Here is a 24278-nt window from a genome sequence, read left to right as displayed (position 1 = left end):
GTTTTTGGAAATCAAATAATGTAATAAAAAAATTCCTTCTTTTATTGTGCGAAATGAGAACATTATGTCACCCTCTTGCCTTTCCAAACTAGACTGACTGATTCTTTCATGATCAAGTCAATTCTGGGTTTTGCAGTTAAAAACACAACTCGCATGACGCCGAAAAATGGAGAATCCACACTGAGATGGATGATGTGCTGAAGCCCCGGTAATAAAAAGGGCAATGCAAAGTTCAGAATACAGTTTTCTTTGCTTCCCCTGATGCTGAGTAGTTAAAAGTTAAATCAGCAAGAGCTAAACATTTGCAAAGAACACATTTGTAGATGAATACAAGCATTCCCCTGAAAATTAGTAGGGGAAAGAAGAACCCTTGCAGGCAAGTAATGCTAACTAGGAACCAAGAATTTCCAATAAGATCAGAACAGCAGATGCATAGACAACTGAATTCAATTTTGGGAAACTGAAAATTCAATGTTACAAACATGGAGAAAATGACTACGAAAAACTACTAGGATCCAGGAGCCATCTCAAGGTTGGGCAGCCTCCAAGAGTTTTTCGTATACTTGTCTAGCTGTCAAATCCTCCACCTGATGCAGCGGAAAAAAAAATCAGTGAGAAGTTGACTTAGAAATAACTATTAGTAATATGCAGTTTTTAACAAGGATACTTCTCTAGCCAAAATGTATCTTGTGTCATAATGGAAGGAACTATTACTTATTTTATGTGTTATCAAAGTGCAAAAATTGTGAATGAAGAGTTTTTCACTGATGAAATTGGTACAAGTCCTTGCCAGGAAAGAACAAACCACCCAAGCAATTTCCCTTGATTTTTTTTACTAATGTCTATGGACTTTGATGTTTCAATTTGTCCCTTCAAAATTGAAAAGTTGGTCCGTGTAAGGCCAAGTTGATACAATTGGTACCTGCAGGTATATACTCCTCTGCATGTGCCTACAGATTCTTGTCAGGCAGCTTACCAGGCACTATTCAAAGACAACATAATCTGACAAAGTGGTTCTTGGCAAAGCTTAGAATAGATAGCACTTCCTCAGATTGGAAACAGGTAATGCACCGCATGCGTCGATACATAATCACTAGAGTTTATTTATGACTACTAGCCAAGGTCATACTTCCAACTGTGGAGTGTCTACTTCCTCTTTTAGACCAAAATGTAGATGAATACTATCTCGGGTATCTAGCATCATTGGATTTTGATCCTACAAGTATTCTTCTGTGAAGCTTCTATTGAATTTGATATTCAGGTTGCTATTACACCAAGCCTCAGAACTTGAACTCTAGAGCCATAATATGCATGCAAAAGATAGCAGGGAAGACGTATGCTCAGTGTCTCACAAGGAACTAGAAAACATAGAGTTCTTTTTTTTAAATGGTAGGTATTGTTGATGTCAAAATTAGCACTAGAGAATATCTACAGGTTATCCAGCCAAAGAGGAAATTGAACAAAAAATTTAACAGAGAAAACAGTAGAATTGCGTATGGGGAAAACACACAGCTAAAGTTAGAAGTGTCAATTTGGACTTACTACAAGAAGCTTTGATTTGCTATTCCATCCTCTTTGGAGAGTCATCTGAGATAATTTCAGACCCAGTACCTGCGTAAACAGAAAATCTTAGTGGTTCAGCAAATCAACCAGCGAAGTATCTAAATTATGTGCTCAAATATGAAAGTTTTTTATTTTTTGATGACAAGGGAAACCCGCGGCCGCTACCCTTTGGGTGCGCACAGGGTAAAACCCCCGTTCCTATGCAATAGCTCGCAAACCACATAGGAGAGGTAACTCGCACTAGGCAAGCCCGGTGCGACGAGCTCAACCCAGAAGGCAAACCCCTTGCTTTCGCTGGCAAGGGGTTTCGAACTTGAGACCTCCAACATGGAAGTCCCAAGCCCAAACCACTGGGCCACCCCAAACTCAAATATGAAAGTTTTTCCAAGAGGCAAAGGCAAAAATGTTCAGCATACTCGGCCCATGAATTCCAGAAGTTCATTATTAGCTTCCCCACGAGCTGCAGGTGCGGTTACAGTGACCCGAACATCATCTGCATTCACTCCTACAACAACATAAATGTCAAATAAGCTTCTCCTGAAGATATTAGAAGTGCCATTTCTTCTAAATAAATAAGTTGATCAACGTGCATTTTTAAGACGAAAAGAGAAAATCTCCAAGTCACATATAAAGAGAGTTTTCCCTCCGAGTCAGAGAGCATATAATTGTAACAGAAAGCTAAGGTATGTTAATATTATACAATTATTTTTCTTTTTCATCAAATTACTGTTTTGCAATAAAGTTGACCCCCAACAAAACCGTTCTAGCCTCCCACCACTGAGGCAGGTCCATATGAAAGTTTTGAGTTTGGACACCCGAGACATCAACATCAAGGCCAAAAAAGATAATTTAACAGTACAACCGCTAAATTTTCAGTTTTTACAATTAGCAGAAGAGTAGGAATTGTTATTAAATGTACTTAATCATCTGCAGAATTGTTCAGTGGACAAATTATTTCCCAACACTGAAGCAGAGGCGTATCTAAGGGGGGGTCACCGGGTTCACGTGAACCCATGCTCCCCTCCCGAGATCATATATAGTAGTGTTATTTTTAACTTTTTTTTTATTGATATGTAGATGTGTGAACCCACACTCGAAGTATCATATAATGCGATGATGACTAGATGCACCTCTCTACGTGAGGTTAGAAATTTAAATTTATATTTATCTTGTTTTATTTTTCTTTCTAAAATTAGATAACACATCTCTAAGTGGTTATTGGTTGCACTTTTGGCATTTTCATTAATTCATATATATATTGGACCTATAATATTAAAATTTTAACATTTTTTAGTAATAAGAACCTAAATGTCGAACCGGTCAAATTTATATCTTAGATCAACTTTTTTGTAATAATGCAACCATCATCTCGAAATCCTGGATACGCCTCTGCACCGAAGGAAGTGAAGCAAATGAGAGTGTCTAACTTCCAAAAATCACTGAAGGATTATTTACTTGTAATTGCTGACCGCTGGGCACGGTCCTCGACTTCTATCGCCACTTGCACAAGGCCACCTTCTAACTGTGATATGCATGGTGGTACAGGAGCATCCTTCATAAAACAAGAAAATATTAATTCCTGAAGATATATATGTATCTGGAAGAACATGTATATAAGTTGACAAGTAAGAAATATAAGGAGCGTTCTGTGTTCGAATAAAGCATAAGATTTTACATGATCTTACAAACAAGCAAGGGACAGAGAATACAGAAAGATTACACAAGCTAATGCAGAAAAGAAGTTTAAGAAAGCAGACAACAATCAATTTTATGGCTTGCTGCAAATACAGAAAATATGTAGGCATAACTATATAATGCAGCCAGGAAGTGAATAACAGCAAAAACCATTAAGATATAATACCTGTGGATTTGTCTCAGCCGCAATAGTACTAAGTGCCCCATCAACTACATATATGAAAGAGGCAGTCTCCAGATCTTCTTCTGCTCGATAGCAGACAAACAGGCCACATCCCTTACAGGACATTCGAAACTGTTTCTCCATTTTCCCTTCACCACTTTAAAGCAAAAGCAGAAGGTTTCAAAAGAATGTTCCGTATTAAATTGTTACTCATATCAGTCATCAATAATAAAGTTCTTTTCCAGTGAAGCAAGAGACATAAACTAAAGATCTCTACGTTAACGAGCAGCTGCAAAAGGCCAACCGACAAAGTACATCAGAAAGACAGAAAGTAATTAAGTCCAGGTTAAGTTCAGTTTTTCCTACTGACATTTGACTGTATTTTACTCACCATCTTTGTGGTTCCCCAAAGGTAATTATATTTTGGTCTGCATGTTCTCCATGTTCATTCTATATATGTATTCCAGTAATAACTTAGATATACCTATTTAAAACACTTTTGATGATGTCATTCCACTATAGGTCAAGTTCATTACTGCAAGGATTATATCAGCTTCATTTTAACTCTTAGCATCTAGCAGCGCTTCCCTTACAAACAGAGCAAGGTATTCCATTTTAAACTGAAAACACCTTGTAATCTTGACATGTAATTTCCTACATTCCTCTACAGATGATTGCATATACTTGTAATGGAAGCAACATCAATAGACTAAAGTTTACAGGAGCAGAAAGATTACCGCTTTAGAAGAACTTTCCCTGCATCATCTACACTCAATCTTGCGAGATACTTTTTTTTATCCAATACATATGCTTTGTCGGTTTTCCTTTTTGGCATTTTCTGCAATTGATTATCTACAACCATACTTCAGCAAGGAGAATGCCCTGTAATTGGCAGTAACGCCATAATATAGTAACAACAACAACATACCCAGTGTAACCCCACAAGTGAGGTCTGAGCAAGGTAGGACGTATGCAAACCTCACCCTTGCATTTGTGGGGCAGAGAGGCTGTTTCCGAAAGGAGAAAAGGAAGGGAGAGAGAAAACGCCATAGTATAGTAAAATAACAATAACTCCTCTCTCATTCTACGGATAATCATATGGAAATCTTCCTCCATTATGCTAATAACAATAAAGGTTTATGCAGCACCTAATCACATCTAATCCGCGCAGAAGAAGCAAAAGACTACAAACCATTAGATGTCCAAATTTGAAGAAACGAATAATACTGGAAACTAGAAATTTTCAACGTTCAATGTAGCATGTATCATATTCCATCATATAACCAAAAAGGGAACCAAATACTAATTACTAGTACTATAAACATAATGACTCAATAGTTCAGAAGAACTTCTCCTTAGGAGATCACTTCCAGACCATAGTTGACTCTACAACTTTTCAGCCTTAAGCATAATTCAACTAGTTGCTTCACTCCAATTATCCTAAACCACAACATCTCACCTCAACTGTAGAAGTAAAACTTTCAACAATAAAAAATTGTGATTTACGTAGTACTGTAAACTGAAAATTCAACAAATAACTATCCGAATTAACGCTCATTCGTTTAAGTACAGTGCGAGTAAATTTGTTTATAGAATAGAGAGAAAAAGGTGAGAGTACGAACCGGAGATGAGGACATGAGAACTGCAGTGCTTGCAGTAATAGACGAAGAGATCGGAGTTGGGACCGTCGGGAACTGCGTCCTCGCTAGAGTATGTGTGCGTTGTCCTCTTCGGCATCTTTCCTCTAAGCCTCTCGCAAGTACACCGCCGGAGAAGATGAAGATTTTATTCTTTTTTTCTCTTTTTCGTTTTCTTTCAGGTCCTTGGGTATTCCAAATAAATTCTACTTTTGCCCTTGTCTTTTTCCTATTTGGACAGTTTGCCTCCTAATTCACGGTAAAAACTCAAATGGTACACCATTATTTTTCGAAAGGGAAAAGGCTCAAATATGCCATCGAATTTTCAGAAAAGGCTCATTTATGTCATTCGTTAAAAGTTTGGCTCATCTATGTCATTACCGTTTAAGAAAAGGCTCATTCATGCCATTATTTTTTAACAGTGGTTTTGCAAAACCATTTTTTACACGTGGCCAATTATAATTCGGCCACATCATTATTATTTTTATAAAAAAAAATCAAAATTCTGAATAAAAATTGAATTATAATTCGGCCACGTCATTTTATTTTTTTTAATTCATTTTTTGTTCAGAATTTCGATTTTTTTTATAAAAAAAAATTAATGACGTGGCCGAATTATAATTGGCCACGTGTAAAAAATGGTTTTGCAAAAATTGAATTAAAAAAATAATAATGACGTGACCGAATTATAATTCAATTTTTGTTCAGAATTTCAATTTTTTTTATAAAAAAAATTAATGACGTGGCCGAATTATAATTGGCCACGTGTAAAAAATGGTTTTGCAAAACCACTGTTAAAAAATAATGGCATGAATGAGCCTTTTCTTAAACGGTAATGGCATAGATGAGTCAAACTTTTAACGAATGACATAAATGAGCCTTTTCTGAAAGTTCAATGGCATATTTGAGCCTTTTCCCTTTTCGAAATAAGGATGTTCTCCGATTTTTTATTTTATTTGTTCATTTTAATAAATTAAGGGAGTTTTATTATTTTTCTTCTATGCTACGTAAAACTTAATTAGTCAACTTATTTTTTTTTACATATAAATTAACAAAGTTTTTTTAATAAGAAAATTTAAAAATTGTGTCAAGTTAATATGAATCAAATAATATAAAACAAAGAAAGTAATAGATTATTTGATTGGCATTTAGTTTCATGTCATATACAATAATATGAACAAATATCTTACGCATTTGCCTCTCTTTATAAGAAAGTAATATAGGTGTGAAATTCTAAATTATTAACGCAATGTTTCGGTTCCTAAAAAAATAATGGATTACTAGTATAACTTTTCATTGTCATTTCCTTCTCATACTTTATGCGGGACATAATGTGAGAAAAAAAAATGATGTTACGAAAATTTGAACGCCTAATACTATATTATGAACAGTGAAATCTAAAATTAAGGAGAGAGAAGGAAAAATTTGAATGCTTAATAGTTAATATTGTATATTATTCTACCTTTCACACCTTTATATATATATATATATATATATATATATATATATATATATATATATATATATATATTATTATTTTTTATAACCGAGAAATCTGTATGTGACCTGCCCTTTGGATCACTTTCAACCTTCTAAACTCGATGGATAATGAGCCCGTCCCACTAAAATATCAGGCTTCGCTTTGTATGGTGTAGGGCTTGAACCTGCGACCTAAGCCACAAATCCTCCACCTTTAGATATTAATTCCTTGTATGAACTACCGTTCAATTTTCTAGTAGTTTCTAAAATTAGATTCAATATTTGCTATTGTTTTCCCTTTGTTTTCATGCTTTTAGTCCTAGATACATTAATTTCACAATACATTTTCATTTGATTTTGAGTATTGAAATTCTGCAATTTGATGTAAATGTGAGAACATTATTTACAATATACATAGTAACATCAAATGATTTTGAGATGTTTTAAAATGACTGACACTACTCAATTAGTAACATCATCAGATTCCTTTTATAACTTCCAAATTTTAAAAATGATATTTCCTATCAGAACTGTCGATTTAATGTGTATTCATTCACTACCACTTCAAGTAAGGCTAGTGCCTTGTTTGGGTGGTTGTTAACTGTAAGTTTTAAATATAATATTGTATGATATTCAAATAAATTCATCGTTAAGTAACAATAAAGAGTCTTATTTTGTGTAACAGCCGATTTGGTGTGGTCACATTGTTACCTTAATCCAACAACATACCCAGTGTAATCGTACGAGTGGTAGGTCCTTGGCTCAAAAAAGAAAGTATCCGGTGTAGTAATACAAATTGAATGAACAATGACAAATATGACTAAAAAAAACAATTATCCCAAAGGAAGCTAGTGTCTTTGAAGAGAACTGTTATCTCCGCTTTGAACCAAGACAACTTTTATGTTCAAATAACAATTAAGATGAAACAGGATCATGTAAGGAACGAAACGAGGAGCAACTCCCTAATATAGAGCTTTAGACATCAAGTAATCACAAATGAAAAGAAGCAAGATGCACTAAACCTTTTTTAAAAGCAGCAAAGATACACTAGAGCTTTCCCAAGATACTTTCTTCCCTACAACCAGTGATTATTGACAACTCAATCAAAAAGGTAGCTAGAATCCGCACATCAATATTACTAGAAGATTATTGCATTTGGAACCAAGTTATTTCAGTGCCCCCCACCTACCTCATCTCCTTCCTCAATAATCAGAAATGAAGCACAAAAATTAACTGCCATTACCAATCATGAACCAGCAATTGTGCCTCTTGTGATGAACCTCATTTCTAGTCGAGTAACAAAAGGCAAAAATCGACTCAAAAGAAATCCAGTAGACACCATGCCTAATGCAGAAGATCTATACATTCCTATTTGCTTCAGAATAAAGACCTACCCTGGAACTGGAACAAGAAAATAACTCCATCAAAGATACATGACACCCTCCCTTAATCTCTTCAGAAGTATTTCCACGCAGATACAAACCATGAATAAAAAATGGAAAGGAATGAAAAGATTACCCCTCTCATAACAAGCACATAATTGCATCACATGACAATATTTTTTATCACTTCAAATATTATTTACTTGCAGCATGAAATACATCTACAACAGTTGAAACTTTCAGAGAATGTGATTGCACTAATGTCTATGGCTCTATGCAAAGTTCAGGTTGGAAAAAAAAAGAAGTGGATGCAAGATATATAATTCTTCTACTATAGATTGGTGAATGGTCTATCGTGTAAGTTATTAGATCATCGGTGCAATTTGATTCTGATAGCAGTTTCAGGAGAAAAAAAAAGAAAATTGGTAATTGCAGTGGAAGCTAAGAAATGCTTACAGCTAGCCCACTCTACCACCATTACCATAAAAGCGAAGATCAAATACAAACTAGAACTTCGAATTCGAAGTTGACCAAGTCCCAACAGTAGTCACACTAAAGCAAAATCCTACCTGTTACTCATCAAAGGAAAGGAAAAGATATTATTATATGTCAAACTGTAGGAAGTGTCAAAGATCACTTAATCTTTCTTTCATAACTTCAGCACTTTTTTATGCCATCAAAGAAATCTACTGCTTCATCAAAACCCTCCCTTTGGAGGTAGATTGACATTACGAACACGGTCATGGATGGCAATCCACACTATCTAATGTCATTATTTTCCATTTCATCAGAAGTGGAGGATCAATAAACTCCAGAATGATTTCTTTCCGGGAAGGAAGCAACAAAAAGGTAAGATGGACTACAGTGATAAACAGTAAAAAGAGATGACAGCATGGTGAAGAAAACAATGAAAAAGAAAGAAAAAATCATTTGATGCCTCAGTGATTGATAACAAAATGGCTTGGTGTATTATCCTTCAGAAGGAATTGAAATCATTTGATGCCTCAGTGATTGATTACAAAGTGGCTGGGTGTATTATCCTTCAGAAGGAATTGTGAAAATTGGGAAATTAACAATATGACTGAACTTCAAAAAAAAGATCAAATTCGGTTAAGATTATGCTGAGGGGCCAGATTCAATGAAATGGAGCCATGGAGGTATCAGAAAGATGGAGAGCACTCTGTAAAATCTGGCTATAACTTTATTGGCCACTAGGGTGTAGAACATGCAGCTTCACAATAAATGTGGAACTTAAAGGGAACACCAAGGATATAATTATGATAAAGATGACTTGTAGAACAGAGACATAAACAGTGATTACTCCAGCTGGGCGGCATGAAAACAAATTATAAACCTCTAGGAAGAGTTTCAGGATGAAATTAGGACTGAAGGGTGGCACAGGAAGAAGATTAGAATGTGGGCAGATTGAAGGTCGGAATTGAGATTAGAATGTACGCAGATTAAAGATCAGCAATGGGAAGAAGATTATTATGTGGGATCTACATATCGTTAGAGAATGTTGCATTGGAAAGCTCTTTGCATGTCTAGACAGTCTGGTTGATGATAAAGTACATACTATCGCAGCATTTCTGAAATAATTAGAAATATATGGAATCTACGATTTCAAAGGAACTCCGATGACAAGAAAATAGAAGTGCGAATCTTATGGTTTAGAAACTGTAGAAAGTAGTACCAGAGGAAAAATTGAATGAATCCATACAATAGATTGGCAGAAAAGATGGGAAAATTCTCAATCGAAACATGCTATCAGGTAACACTTATGAAAGAGGACATATGAAGTGGAAAATTGGCCATGAAAAAATCATTTGGAAGACGGGCACCGGGCACCGGGCACCACCAAAAAGGCTTCTTTTGAACAAACTGCAGTACTTGGAGCTTGTTTAAACACACAATAATTCACTGATAAGAGGTTTTAATCGTCTAATAAAATCAGTCAATCATCTCCTTTTTCATTGCAGACAAGCAAAACAAGTATGGACTATGTTACTGAATTTCAGTGGATGATGCCAGGAGATATGACACAAGAGATTCCTTCATTGGCAAGAAAGAAGCTAGGAAAGAGACATAAAAAACTGGGAAGTCCTTACTGCGAGATCTCTCGCTCTCTCTCTTAGTTGGATGTGAAATCAGAAGATTTTGAAATTTCAAATTACGATTCATATTTAGTGCTTAACATGGTGAAGTCAGCGTGCACTTGGAGATTCAGTTAATATGAGAAGTTCCCCGCAACAAGAGAAAACAAATAACCTGGCAAGTTAAAGAGCAATCACTTAGGCAAACAAGATTTGAATGTTCAAGGAATGGAGACAAGGGATAAAAAATATTAAGTGATTTATTCTCATTTGGGCTTTGGTGGGCAGAGTTTCAAGTAATTGTGCTGGAAGGAGATACCAGGTATGCAGTGAAAGGACACCATTGTTGTCATTAAAAAAGTACATAGCTGTTTAACAAACATTTGTGTAACGTAAAATATTTTAGTCACTACTAGAAATTCCTGATTTGCTATCTGTCGAAGCCTACTTTGGCGGGCTTGCAATTACGAATTACCACTGTCTTGTGTTACTTATCCTAATATAAACCAAACGGAAAGAATAACTCCTAGCAGGGGTTATCAAAAAAAGAATAACTCCTAGCAGGGATGATCAAAGATTCTGAATTTTGTAACCTCCTAGGGAATCAGCTCAGTTGGCATTCAGAGGATTCATTTGGTAAGAGAAAGGAGAGAAATATAAGAAAAAGATAACTACGCAGCAAATTCAAGAGCAAGTGAAGTATTGTCTTATCAAGTGCCAAACTGAGTTACCGCGAAAAGCCTTTTGATATCCCCATGGCCCAGTCACATACTAATACTGGATAATATAGGGACTATCCACAAGTAACAACTTCAAACAGGATTATACATCGAAACACCACTAATAATTGATAAGAAAGTGTGTAAAGATAAGAAAGTATGTGTATAGTACACACACCACACATCAAAAGGTACAGATAAACACACATACCCAAACACTGAATTTGTTTCATTTGGGATAAAAGGGAAGCAGCACGGGATGAGTATTGTTTTCTGTATTTTCCTTCAAAACAAGAACACAAAAAACATCTCCTGACACACAGAGATTTTGCATCGTCAGCATACAACAAGTCAGCAGTAAATTGCAAACCATAAGCAGGACAGGGAAACTATAGTGATTAGCTTACCAAGTATCCTACCCAAATGATGAAATTATGGTCTAAAGAGCACAAAGGATAGACAAATTGTATCAGCAGATCTCACATATAATACATATACATCTCACAGAGTTATTACAGTAGTGAATAAGAGTGTAGCTAGTCTCATCGAATTTGCTTTTTAACACATTGAGATCAACAAAGAAACAGAACATCCCCAGCCTATACTCTAGACACGCTAGTCCTTAGAAAGGAGGCATACCTGTCCCCAAAGACCTGCACCTTACGTGCCTTTTCTTCTCATATGGTGCAAAACAAGAGGTGTTCCTTCAAATAGATCCAACAAATAACCTTCTAAGTCCTCTAGATAATACTTTATGTACTTCCCAGCATTTCTTCCACTCTCTAAATGACTCCCAAATCTTCCTAGAAATGAGCGATATGCAGGAAGCACCTTTTCAGAAATAGAAATCCTGAGTTCTTCGCGCAGTTGAGGATCTGGGACCTTCCAACCAGTCTGGATTCTGTAAATTTCTTCAAAACATGCGTTGAAGTTCTTAAACCTCTCCTTGAGGGCTACCTTTGAAGCATTGCTTGAGCTTCCGCTAAGTCCTTCGTCCTTCAAACAAGATAAAACCTTGCTCCATGAAGCTCTAAGATAGCTTGTAGCATGTTGTCGAATCTGACCCCTCCGCTTTCTGACCCACTGATCACCTAAAAGTTTTTGAAGCTCCGAATCTTTCACTTTCTGAACGATGTAATGTACATTATTCATCAAAAATATATACGGCATTCCACAATCTTCATACATTCTCGACTTCCCCTCCAGATTACCTTCCAAAGACTTGATCAGTAACATCAACCGCCTCGCCAGTGGTGCAACATTCTCCAACTCCAAGTTATCACCGTTATCAGTTGCGGAAGAGTCATGTTCCATGCAACTCTCTAACTTCTCTAAAAGTCCATTCAATGTATCACTATAATCAACCAGCAATTTAACATAATTCATAACATAACGAGTCAATGGATGGATTTCACCGCCTTGTGTTGGTTTCTTTGAAATCTCCCGCTCAACAGCATTTTCAAACTCCACAAATGTCCCAATAGCTGCTTCTCCTAGGCCATCTAACACCCCCTTTGACTCACCACACACCAATTCACCATCTTCATCACAAAAAAGCAGCTCTATGTCAGACAAAACATCTGCCAGGGCATCATACATATCCAGAATCCTAAATAACTTCTCCGACGACCTTCGCCCTATTGCCACAGCTTCTCCAAAATTCAAGAGCTGCATTACACAGCCCTTTGCAGTTTCCATAAAGCACACTTCTTTAATCAACTCCGAGTCTCCAAAAACCTGGTCACATAAGCTCTTTTCAGCAGATAGAAGAATTCTCACCAGAACTTTTACAGCATAAATCCATTTTTTCATTTTCTCATCCAGCGACTGCCAATCAATCCTATGGACCTCCTCAATGCTCAGTTTCTCAATGCCAAGAATTGCTAAACACTCGTCAAGCACCTCTCTGCGAACACTAGAGTACACCTGGCAACATTCCTTTTCATATCCAGATTTAATCATACGGTTAGCAATCTCTCTCAGATCAATTATAGCATCATTATATACCAAATCAAGGGAGAAATCATCCGTTCCAAGGCTCTTCCCTTTGACGTGATTGTACCTTGCACTGCTAACATCCTCCTGATCCTCGGACAAAGTACCTGTTTCAAAATCAGGAATTGCAACAGCAGATGAAGAGATAGAATAACGGCGAATGAAAGAGGACTCATGGAGACGGCCAGCATCGAAAGGAACAGTATTTCCAATGAGAACATGACGAAACTCCTCCTCCAAATGAGCCATAGCATGCTGAAGAGCAGCCTCAGCTCGGTCCATATCGGACGACAGAACATTCAGATCCTCGGTCTTCTTAATAATCTCGTCAACAGCGTTGAGATATTCAGAGGTGGAATCAGGATCGGCGTTAGGAGGAGAGTCCCATTCAAGCACAAGCTTCGCAGCCTCTTCAAACACAATATCAGTAGAGGAATGATCGGTTTCGGCAACGGCAGCAGCAGCAGCAGCTGATCTGGCGGATGTAGGAGTTGATGAAGATGAATTGGTGGTGGTCATCATATTAGAGAGCTTAGATAAACGATTATCAAAATTAGATAAAATCATAAGCATATCTTCAGTATCAACATTTGTAGAGGTATTGAGACTCTTGACGATCTGTTGAGCTGCTGCAAGAACCCTATCTTGTCCTTCAATAGTCGCCGCCATGAACCCTTCTCTCTCTATATCTATATGTATGTATAGGATTGAATTGAGAAGATATATATAAGTATTTGTATAGAGAGATTTGGGGAGAGGGGTTTTGAGAATTAGGGTTTGGGGGAGAAGGGAAGGAAAGAAGGAAGAAATGGGGATTTTTGGGGAAAATCAATTCAAACGTTGATTGTTGCGTTCCATTTCTGCTGCGTGCGTGCGTGCGGGGCGGGGCGGGTATTTCGTTAGACGCATTGGGCTATTGCCTTCGTCCTTCCAAATTCCATGATGATAAGAAGAAAAAAAGAAAATACCAGAATACGGTATATGTTACGTCAACAATGGAGGGATGGGTTGTACATTATGATGAGTCATGTTATGTAAATGCCCGTTCCTTCGTTTATTTTTACTTGTCAAATATTTCTTAATTTGATTTTTTGTTTTTACTTGTCATTTTTTGACAAATCAAGAAAGTACAATTTTTTTCTTTCTATTACAACCTTAAGTTAATGTCTATAAAAAATATAGCGAATAAATATGTTTGGAATCCTATCAAATAATATGGGTAAAATGATAAACTCACTATACTAATTATTATTTTCTTAATAGGTGTTTCAAGTCAAAATTTAACGAGTAAATCTGAATGGAGGGAGTAGTACTAAAAATTTAGGGTGGATTTGACATAGATCTAATTTTTCAATGTTTACAACAACAATATGTTTAGTGTAGTTTCATAAATAAAATTTGAAGAGAGTAGAGTGTATGCAGATTTTATGTTTATTTCGTGAAAATAAAGAAATTATTTTCGACAGACCCTTACTTAACCCTTATTTAAGTAGCGCACATCAAATTATAGCAAATAATAGGAGAAGCATGGCATAGTGTTTTAAAAAAAAAAAAAAAAAAAGGATCAAATAATGTGTGCTTCTACGTGATCGAAGCACGGAGAACAACGAGTAACATTGATCAATAAGATAGACAACAATAAGAAAATGGCCTACTATGACTAGTATAAAGATATAGTGCACCAAATTATCTGAGTCTATCATGTTAGGAAGCGAGATAAAGCTTAACTGTCTATTTAATTTTTGATTGATTAAATTTTTTATAATTTTTTTAATATGTAAAATGACTTTACTTGTGGGAGTACGAAAAATAAGTTTTATAAATCACATTTCATGTTGGTAGTTGATTATCTCCTTTGTATGAACTATGACCCCCGCTCCCCCACTCATGATCCTCCAAGTCTCCACATTTTTCTTTATAATATTCCAACTTATTATAAATAAGAAGAATAGTTTTACTAATTTACCTTTTCTAATTTATTTATTTATTGACCCTTTACAAACTTACGTGACTTTTAAAATGGATTAATTTTAAAGGTAAAATAGAAAAAATATAGTTTATTATATCTTGATTTATGAATTAATAAGTAATTTAGGACAATTATTTATAATAATATGAACAATTAATCTGAAACGAAGAAAATATACTAAATATATAAAAAAATTTCATCGAAAATAATAAAAAGATTGGTAAGTAAAATATATTTATAAGAGATATTTGAAGGGTCATATTCAATCTTTTCGTCTTGGTTGTTCTATTCAATCAATTGGAATTTATAGTTGAGAAGTCAATTACGAAGCCTCTTATATGACTTTCTAATCGAGGAAATATAGTTTAAGCAGTCAAATCATATTTTTTAAGTATACTTAAGTCTCTTCAATCAAAAATAGTTATGATTATCTTACTATTTTTTTTTTAGAATCATTTAATTCGCATTTTAGAATTTTGAGATTAATTTATCATATTTGAAAGGTTCGATAAAATAATACCTAATTTGATTTAAAATAGAAATTTATGATTTATCAAAACTATCCCTCATAGGTATGGTCTAAACTTAAGAGCCTATTTTAATTGACTTAAACATTTATCAAACTTATTTTTAACTCAATTTTAGTTTTAATTCTGCACAATTTGGTTAGTTTATAATGAGATCAATCTAGTGGATCACAATTAGTGGTTGATTGGCATATGTGAAATTTTATTCTATAATTAAGATTCCCATTTGTCCAATACCAATAAAAGTAATTAAAATATAAGATTAATTAGTATGTCATAATCTAGTTGTACTTATTTAATGATCTGAATTATTTTCGTCCACCAAACCGAGTACATATCCATTTGTGAGGTCAAATGATTTTTGGCAGTCCTATACTTCTTTAAAAAATATATATTATTAGGATTGGTATGAGAAATTATAGAAGTTATTAATTGTGTGAATAGTATTAAAGTTATTAATTAATTGTGTCTTAATGTTCAATTTAAATGGATTTTTTAAATTAATTGTGTAAAGATATCTAAGATCATATTTATTTGCACTTAATAATTAATAAATATATATATTACAGTAGTAATTTAAGCTTTAATCGTTAAATGCATTTATTTTTATTTCGTGATATTAGTAAATTTGAATGATTAAGACTAAACAAAATATTATAATATTATTAAGAAGTTATTCATTCAAGATTTCACTAAAAATATATCTCACCGCTGCTCCATCCACTTTTGTCACTAATACAACCACCAATATAGAACACCATCATCTACCATTATCAACTATTACCACCTAGTGCACATTACTATCGTCCTCAACAACAGTCACTATCGTGATCAACCACCACAATCAATTATCACCATCATTTACCGTCATCATCCTCAATTATAAACCTATAACCATCACCACCATCAATCAATTATCACCATTCACTAGTCATTCTTTATAATTATCATCACTAGTCATTCTTTATAATTATCATCACTAGTCAATATTTACAATCATCACTACTATAGTGCATAACAAAAAATCATAGAATCCTAATAGTTAGTGTACGAAGTTTAGTATAAAGCAGAATTTGCCAATTTATTCATAGTCTAAGGACCTATTAAATCAGAATCACTTTACTCTTCTAAACACATATCTTTTGAAATCCATTATGTCAGCAAACCAAACATAGAAACATTAAAAAACAGACAACAGTAGAAAAAAAGCCTTTGCATTTCTTTCAATTTCAAGAGTACCAAGAAGTGTCTTGTGTACACGAGAGGAATCTACTTGTAAAAAACAACCCAAAATTACAAGAAACTCATCCTGCAAGAAAACAACCTAAAATTTAAACAAAACTTCACACATGTTAAACTTATTAAGTTCATTAGGGAAGTAAAGGATCAACATAAAGTTCTTAAAGTTAGGACTTAGGACTTAAACCCTGCTATTTGCTGGCAATGGCAAAACACCATCAAAGAAATCACCAAAGTAACCACGCGGTTCGTGTACTAGCTTTGAGATTATGTCTCTGAGTGTGATTACCCCCTCGAGATTTCCCATGTCATCGACAACGTAGATCCTGTGGATCTTCTTCGAATCGAGCTTCATGATGACGTCTTTAAGGCTGTTACCTCTTCTGCAAGTAACCATGTGGCTTAAGAACGGGGAGTTCTTTTCGTGCTCCCCCTGATACTTTCTAACAGATGTCAGGAAGTTCTTTGCTGTTATAGATCTGCAGAGTGATGACAACCAGTTAGGGAATGAGGATGATTTTCTTAACTCATGGTACTTGTAGTTTATGACTGAAATGAAATGATACAATTGTTTGATCGTTCACAAGATGTGTGATCCAATGAATGTCATGACACGAGATGTGCTTCAGCGTGAAATGTGAATTATAAGGAAATCAATTTCACATGATTGGTTCAGATTCAATAAAAAGAACGAACAAAGACAAAACGGAGGACTTAAAACAGATTGTAGGCTTAAGATGAATATATGCAATTTAAAACATATTTAGATTTAGCGATTACACTATGTCTAGAGAAGTACGTAGTACTGCTTCCTTTTCACATGACAGACATGAAATTATATTATTAGCTATGTGTGTTTTATTAAGTTGTTGTGAAACATGTAAAACTATAAAGGTCGAAGCAACCTGTAGTCTTTGTAAATTTCGGGAGCAATCAGCAGGAACTGAATATCTCTGATGCTTATATTACCAATAGCTTTCCTGCCACCACTTTCGACCACGGGGACTCCTCCAACACCATTCTGTCTCATCAACTTGAATGCCTGCAGCACTGGTTCATCCTCATCCACCTGAAAGCAGAACAAAAATAGAGTTACGAGGTTATAAAATGCACAACACAGATGTGTTAAAAGAAAAACTTGGCTGCAGAGTTGATGAGTTTTTGAATTAAAAGAAAGCAACAATAATAAGCATCAAAACATAGAATCTTGTGCAAGTGGCTGGTTAGGTGCTAAGGCTATCAGCCAAAAAATACTAATTGTGATAAAACGAGAGGGCTACAATTAGCAAAAACAATGAGATTTTAAACTATTTGCTTGCAGTCAAGCATGTCCAACAAGACAACATAGAGTTTCATCCTCTACGGGCTATTATTAAAGACTGCAGATGCCTACTCGAAGTCAACAAGGCGAACACTATCTACATTTGAAGAGAACCAACCCAGTGGGCAGACTATATGGCAAATGAAGGTCACAGGAATGAAACATATTTGTTTATATGGGAAAATGCTATCAAGGAAATAGAGATTTTACTCCTGGCAGATTTAAGCAATTTTTACTCCTGTCAAGCTGATATGCTGGATCATAAATCACAGTGTACAAAAAGCAAATATTTACCCAAAGCAGAATCAGCTACTCACCACGTGATTGTTAGTGGATCATCAGTGGTGCAGCAGCCAAATTAGGGGGCACAGAAAAGAAGAGAATGAAATGAAACAAAAATGGAGAGAACTTGTAAAAGCACAAAGAAAACATCTAAATCAGTCCATCCATCAGGTAACCATTTGCAGCAAATATGTACCAGAACTAAGCACTCTAAATTTTTTTGGCATACTAACTTCAAGCATTTCGTGTAACCAAACACATGAAGAAATAGAAACCAAGGAATTTCAAAATTGAAGATCTTTCAGCAAAATTTGCAATCTGATGAACCCGATAAAAAATAAGTCAACAAAATAGTATATGTTCATAGATTGTGGAAAAGTTACTCCATTATCTGCAAAGAACAAAGCAAGCACATGCTCAGTAGCAGAAGCATAAAAACTCTAGAGCTCATACCTGAATGATGCTACTTGGCTTCATTAAAGGAAGACCAAGTTCATATAATTTCTTTGAACCCCAGCTCTCGAACCAATGGAGACCAGCACATTCTTCTAGCATGTGTATAACAGCAGGTTGAGTTATGATGTTATCAATCTTATATTCCCCTAAATCAACCACGGGAATACTCTTCATCTTGTATTTAGATAACAAGAGAAGCATTGTCAGAAAGGAATTTGATTTCTGCAAAGCCAGAAATGGAGCCCAGCGGAATGAACCTGAAATGTCCCGAACCTAAGTAATCACATATTAGTCAGCACAATTGCCCAAATAGCCTTCTAAAAGGAAAATCAGTAGATGTTTATGGAAAAACCACAAGTTTAGTATAGAGAATAACCTTTGTGTTCTTGTAGAGATCTGACGAAGTTAACGTCTCAAAAAATTTACCAGAAGTCGCTGTTGGAGATTCAGGATGCAAACTTCTGAATCTTGGAGAAGAGACTCCGTTAACAGCTGCAGCCAAAGCAGGGCTGAGTGTATCATCTGCTGCATTCATTACCGAATCAAAAGCAGAGGTGCCCTCCATCTTTTCTGACTGTAAAGTATGTCACAAAAATTATTTTGAGCATTTTCATAGGAAAAACATTTAAAATAAGAATACCACCGTCTTTGTAGGAGTTGATTTCTCTGATGGACACTCAACTAATAGTTATTATCTCAGAAAGTCACTTTCTTTGAAGAAAATTGGAATAAGAAGAAATGCGACTTACTGATATAATAACTATTAGTTGAGACCATCTAAGAAATCAACCTGTCTTTGCAACAATTTACTAGACCTTCCTCCATTTGAAAACTTGTTTTAACCTTTTCTCAACTTTTAAAGGCAACACATGTTCATCAATTTCATAGTTGTGAATGAGATAAAACACATGAGATTGTCGGATAATTGAGAAAACACCAACCAACTTGCCCCATACCTGATGGAGGATCCATACCACAATGCCAGCAAATTCCACTATGCCAATATATCTATCAATCCAAGTAGCATCTTCAGGGGCATCAACATCTACAACAGGTGCGCTTAATATTTTGTGCTGTGATAGTAACTTAACAGCTTCGGCCAAAGTTGCATCAGAATTTATCTCAATAACTGCAGAGAAGAATAACAATCATTGACATCAATCGGACAATGGTAGTACCAGAAGAGCAATAAACCATAAACACTCTACAAAAAGAATGACCACGAAATCAACTTTCACTGGAAGATAATAAAGCACCCAAATGAAACACCATGAGTTGATAAGGTTACCAACTTAGGCTGCTTACAAAGAATTTCAGTGTAGAAAATTTCTCTAGTTTTTAAAATTTAATTTCTACTCAAATAGATTTCTGTTACTATCTATTGTCGCTTGTACTTCAATTATCGCACTTTATTGGTGTAGTTATTGTTCCCTTTTCCAAAGTGTTATCATGTTTTCTATAGTAATTTGCCATGATCCCTTCACTTCGGTTATTTCTTTTTTTGTTTGGCTTTGATATGCTTTGTCTTGAGTTGAGGGTCTATCAGAAACAACCTCTCTACCCCTCAAGGTTGAGGGTGTACACCCCACTTGTGAGAGGTTACACCAGGTATGTTGTAGTTTCTACTCAAATAAACAATGCTTAACCAACCAAAATGATCTACTAAACCTCCTTACAACTTTTTTCTTGGATAACCCAACCATGGTATTCAGGCCAGCTTGCAGACTATTTCTTCAAGGCACATATTATCTCCCACCAGCACAAGGTGGTCCCGAGTAACTTTGTCCACCAACCCCACCACCCCGCGCACGCAGAGCGCACGTGGGGACATAAAAAGCAACAAAACGAATCACGATTCTTTATTCTGATCAGAGATCTCTGGCTACCATCATTCTGATGATTCAATTAGTAAAACATACAACAATTCTCTTCTTTTAATTAAAGCTGATTATAAGCTAAACAAGACACAAATCGCATAAGTTCCTACAACTAAGACTAATTAAAACATTAAATCCACCACATCACCCACAAAAACAACGTAAAGATCATTTCTTTGAGTATTACAAATCACACCCTTTCTTTAAGTGATCAAGAAAATCTTTTTTTCTGCCTGAAAACACACCAAATCAAGAATCTCTTATACAGAATACCAAAAAAAAAAACATAAAGATCATATCTTTATGTGTTATTAATCACACCCACAAGCTACAAATCAAAATTATAACCTCAAATTAAACATAATTGATGTGTTTCTAACCTTGATTAGAAGGAGCAGGAGGAAAATCAGAAACAGGAATGTTTTCAAAACAAGCGTTTAGCTTTTCAGTAGGACTAAGCTGTGGTTCTTGTATATCCCATAGATCTTCCACTTGCATACCAACTTTTGCTTCTGGGCTTCTTGGTGTTTGACATCCTTCTTCCATCACCATTTTTTTTCTCTCTCTCGTTATTACAGAGTGATTGACAAATAAATCAACAATTTGTTGCTTTTTTTAAGAAAGTGATCCAATTATTACACTAAAATATTTGTCAATTATTCCGGTATTAGTACTACCAATAACAATTTCACTAATTAATTTATTTATTTTTTAAAAAGATCCACGTAGACTATGATATGGTAATCCTAAGCCATTTGTCCACCTGTACTTTCTCGTAAATTATTGAGATTTTGTTTTATAATTTAAAATAAATAAATTATTTCAAGTTCAAAAAGAGAGATGTAATTTTTCTTTATATATCGTTTAATAAGCTTCTTAATTATTTTAAGAAATCAACTTAAAAAGTCTTTAAGGATAAAGTTTAAAATAATTGAAAGACGTTTGCACTAGAAAATGTTGAAACATCGTTGTAATTATAAGAAAGTGTTTAGTATTATATAAAATAAGACATGCTTAATATTTTAAAGTAAACTAATACACATCATTTTTAGACCGTAAAAGAAAAGGCATCATATTAAAAAGGTAAAATCTATGTCTCAATACTCATTTGGTAGTTTATTTATTTGCAAAATTAAAATATTAATTATATTTTAGTGAGAAAAATGAAATAGATTATTTTATTATATTATATTATAGGAAGATATAGATGAGAAGTAGCGCGATGAAAGTGGATGATTGGGGTGGAGCTTCTATTCTTATCCATTATTTGTTTGTTTCAGAATTCATTAAAATATGGAAAACCTAACACTTATCCGGTTTTGCAGAAGGGCCACTTCTTAAACAAACAAATCAGGGGGCTGCTGCGTTACGTGGACAATGCCGCCTTTCATCATCAATTATGACACCTCACATATATAAATTTTTAAAATTTATAGTTTAAAATAAGTGATAGATATTTGTCACTATAAATTACTTCATTGAGGGTAAAAATGAGTTTTTAAAGTTAAACGGTTACTTATTATTTTGTTTAAAACAGACTAAAAAGGAAAGTAAGTCATATAAACTGAAATTGAGGAAATAATTATTAATTGTTCTTTTAAAAAGAAAAATAAGTCATATAAATTGAAACTGAGGGAATAATTTTTAATTGTTATTTTACCTGAAATATTCTTTAGGTATAAGAATAAACAATCGATAGTTAAATTGTATTTTGATAAATATTTTACATAATTGATAGTTAATAAATGAAATTCAAAAAAATAAGATATTTAGATTATTATTTTCTTAAACACTTCACTCTCTTTTTTTATACTTTCACACTGACTAACGGATTTTAGACGTAAAATTCCTCCCCAACTTTTTTTTTTTTAAAAAAAGAATAGTTAAGGGGAGAAAAACTATATATGGGGAGAGGTGATTAGGAAATCAAATTCGTACTAATAAAATGAAATTTAATATTTTATATTATAATTTTTTTATACACAGAAATTGTAAATTAATTGAAGATAAGCACGCGTCATGGTTGGGTCAACTTAAGTGTACCTATCAATGGGGTTGGCTGCTCCATATTTATATATCTTCATTCTTTAGACCCTACAAAACTATGCTTAGTCACTAAAACAATTATTTTGATTTGGCATTTTATCAGTTTTTTTCATAGTTAATATACTTAATAGAGGATAGGGAACAACTAAAAATAATAATTGAGCACAAACTAACAAATTTTAAACTCATTATTTCGAAGATTTAGGGTGTCTTTAGTACAAAGGACATCTATAAAAGAAAAAGAAATTACTTCTTTTTCAATATTTAGTACATGTGAAAAACATTATATTTTAAAAATATTAGCGGTAAATACAATTTAGATAAATATTATTGAAGGTAAAAGAGTGGTAATGGCCGATGGGTAAGGAAGAGCTAAAGGTGGGTGTGGGTGGTGGGGATTAGTGGTGTGGAGTGTGAGGATGGGCCTACAGAATATTGAAAATATGTTGCGTAGATGAGTTGTGTTGGAGAATAGAAAAAAAAATACAATCAATATAATATATTAGTTGTAGAATTTTTTATTTTTTTTGCTAACAATTAGTATTAACTTTCTTATTTTTAAGATACTTTTTTTATAGATGATATTTTTATATCAATCAAACGTAGAAAAAAATAAAAAGTATCTTCCTTGCTATCGAAAACACCCTTAATTATGACATCTTAACCAACTAAATTGTGTGTGCAATAATATGCTTCCACAACAAATGTGTGTGCAATAATATGCTTCCACAACAAAAGCTCTTCACTCAACAGTCAATACCGTCGTCTAAAATATAAATTCTAGACACTGAAGATATTTCTGATGAGCAGTTCAGCAAAATATACAGAGTATTTGTCTTAAAATTGATACGTGAGATAAGAATAATAATTTTAAAATATTTTAATTTTATATTTAATTTAAAATTTTATTAACTTCAAATTATTTTATTTCACAATAAAAAAATTAATGGATTAGAGTAATAGTTTAATTAGCACGAGTTTAATTACTTCTTCCCCTTTAATAGCCATGACTAAATATTAGTGTAGTATCTTAATATTAAAATGTATTCCAACATATGTTAACCCCACCTCTAGATGCACATGTTATTACTTTTAAAATTAAATTATGTCTATTAATCGATTAACCATTGGTCTATTACTTCTACTAATCATACCATTTTGCATATTGAAATTCTAAAATATTCAGACAAAGATGAAAGCTGAATAATATAAGACTATTTTTGTAATAAAAAAGAAGGAAAACTTACTAACATATCCAGTCGGTCAATTAATTTATCAAAATGAACGAATACAATATATATCAGCGTGTATATATATAATTTGTATTTTGTATATATTTATAAATTAGTTGATTGAAGTATTTAAAATTGTAATTATTCATAAGAAATATCGGATAATTCATTAAGAAATTCAACTTCTTGTCGAAACGGGCCAGCATTAGCTCCCGTTGGAAATTGCTCCAGTAATATCCAATGGGCTTTTGGATTTAAGCCCAATGTCCACCTAAAACTTCATGCTTTTAAAAAGGTGAAAATTTTATAGGGATAATTGTACAGAATGACAAACTTATAATCTAAAATAAATGGAGTACCTATTGTTTGATTTAATTACGCCCCGTAGCAAACGTTTGTCAGTCGCCACTCTCCCTTTCTCGCTCGCTCCCTCTGTGCTCGCCTCTCTCGCTTTATACAACAGAATTGTATAAATTGTGTTTCTGTTTGTATAAAGCGAGAGAAAATTGTATATACACATGCAAATACATATATATTCGTTCTATACACTTATAATTATACAATAAAAATATTCTCCTGCCCAGTTCTCTTTTGCCTTTCTCT

At 34.1% G+C, this 24278-nt stretch overlaps 3 protein-coding genes across 4 annotated transcripts; all 3 read right to left on the bottom strand.

Annotated features, from left to right (window-relative positions):
- Positions 1 to 370: 370 nt before the first annotated feature.
- LOC125824093 (UPF0235 protein At5g63440) lies at positions 371 to 5213 on the bottom strand. Of its 2 annotated transcripts, none has more exons than XM_049503447.1 (7): positions 5044 to 5213; positions 4159 to 4273; positions 3425 to 3578; positions 3019 to 3115; positions 1980 to 2068; positions 1543 to 1611; positions 371 to 587 (listed from the first exon to the last, which is right to left on the bottom strand). In XM_049503447.1, exons 1-7 carry the CDS (start codon positions 5156 to 5158, stop codon positions 528 to 530), a joined length of 699 nt encoding a protein of 232 aa, XP_049359404.1. In that variant the 5' UTR covers positions 5159 to 5213; the 3' UTR covers positions 371 to 527. The 2 variants fall into 2 exon arrangements, with proteins under 2 accessions (XP_049359404.1, XP_049359405.1); XM_049503448.1 differs by having other exon boundaries at positions 4159 to 4303; positions 5044 to 5146.
- Positions 5214 to 11194: 5981 nt separating this feature from the next.
- Positions 11195 to 13427, bottom strand: LOC125824000 (exocyst complex component EXO70B1). Its single transcript, XM_049503357.1, has one exon. The coding sequence runs from the start codon at positions 13393 to 13395 to the stop codon at positions 11392 to 11394; it is 2004 nt and encodes a 667-aa protein (XP_049359314.1). The 5' UTR covers positions 13396 to 13427; the 3' UTR covers positions 11195 to 11391.
- A 2993-nt stretch (positions 13428 to 16420) lies between these two features.
- Positions 16421 to 21067, bottom strand: LOC125824051 (SNF1-related protein kinase regulatory subunit gamma-1). The gene is made up of 6 exons (XM_049503402.1): positions 20778 to 21067; positions 19477 to 19649; positions 18897 to 19094; positions 18518 to 18793; positions 17367 to 17530; positions 16421 to 16940 (listed from the first exon to the last, which is right to left on the bottom strand). Exons 1-6 carry the CDS (start codon positions 20947 to 20949, stop codon positions 16643 to 16645), a joined length of 1281 nt encoding a protein of 426 aa, XP_049359359.1. The 5' UTR covers positions 20950 to 21067; the 3' UTR covers positions 16421 to 16642.
- Between the last annotated feature and the right edge of the window lie 3211 nt (positions 21068 to 24278).

This window comes from Solanum verrucosum, unplaced genomic scaffold (assembly GCF_900185275.1).
Source record: "Solanum verrucosum unplaced genomic scaffold, falcon-dt-bn FXZP01000088.1, whole genome shotgun sequence".
NCBI lineage: Eukaryota > Viridiplantae > Streptophyta > Magnoliopsida > Solanales > Solanaceae > Solanum > Solanum verrucosum.
Note: the sequence above shows the minus strand (reverse complement) of the source record. Positions and strands in the feature narration are given on the sequence as shown.

Excerpts from the sequence above, each read along its gene's own strand:
- LOC125824093 (XM_049503447.1), bottom strand. The coding sequence starts at position 5,158 with ATGCCGAAGAGGACAACGCACACATACTCTAGCGAGGACGCAGTTCCC. Across the intron at positions 3,116-3,424 it reads CGGCTGAGACAAATCCACAG|GATGCTCCTGTACCACCATG; the intron begins GTATTATATCTT and ends TGTTTTATGAAG. Across the intron at positions 1,612-1,979 it reads TTCTGGAATTCATGGGCCGA|GTACTGGGTCTGAAATTATC; the intron begins GTATGCTGAACA and ends CTGTTTACGCAG.
- LOC125824000 (XM_049503357.1), bottom strand. The coding sequence starts at position 13,395 with ATGGCGGCGACTATTGAAGGACAAGATAGGGTTCTTGCAGCAGCTCAA.
- LOC125824051 (XM_049503402.1), bottom strand. The coding sequence starts at position 20,949 with ATGGTGATGGAAGAAGGATGTCAAACACCAAGAAGCCCAGAAGCAAAA. Across the intron at positions 19,650-20,777 it reads TCCTGCTCCTTCTAATCAAG|TTATTGAGATAAATTCTGAT; the intron begins GTTAGAAACACA and ends TCTTCTCTGCAG. Across the intron at positions 18,794-18,896 it reads ATCTCTACAAGAACACAAAG|GTTCGGGACATTTCAGGTTC; the intron begins GTTATTCTCTAT and ends GTGATTACTTAG.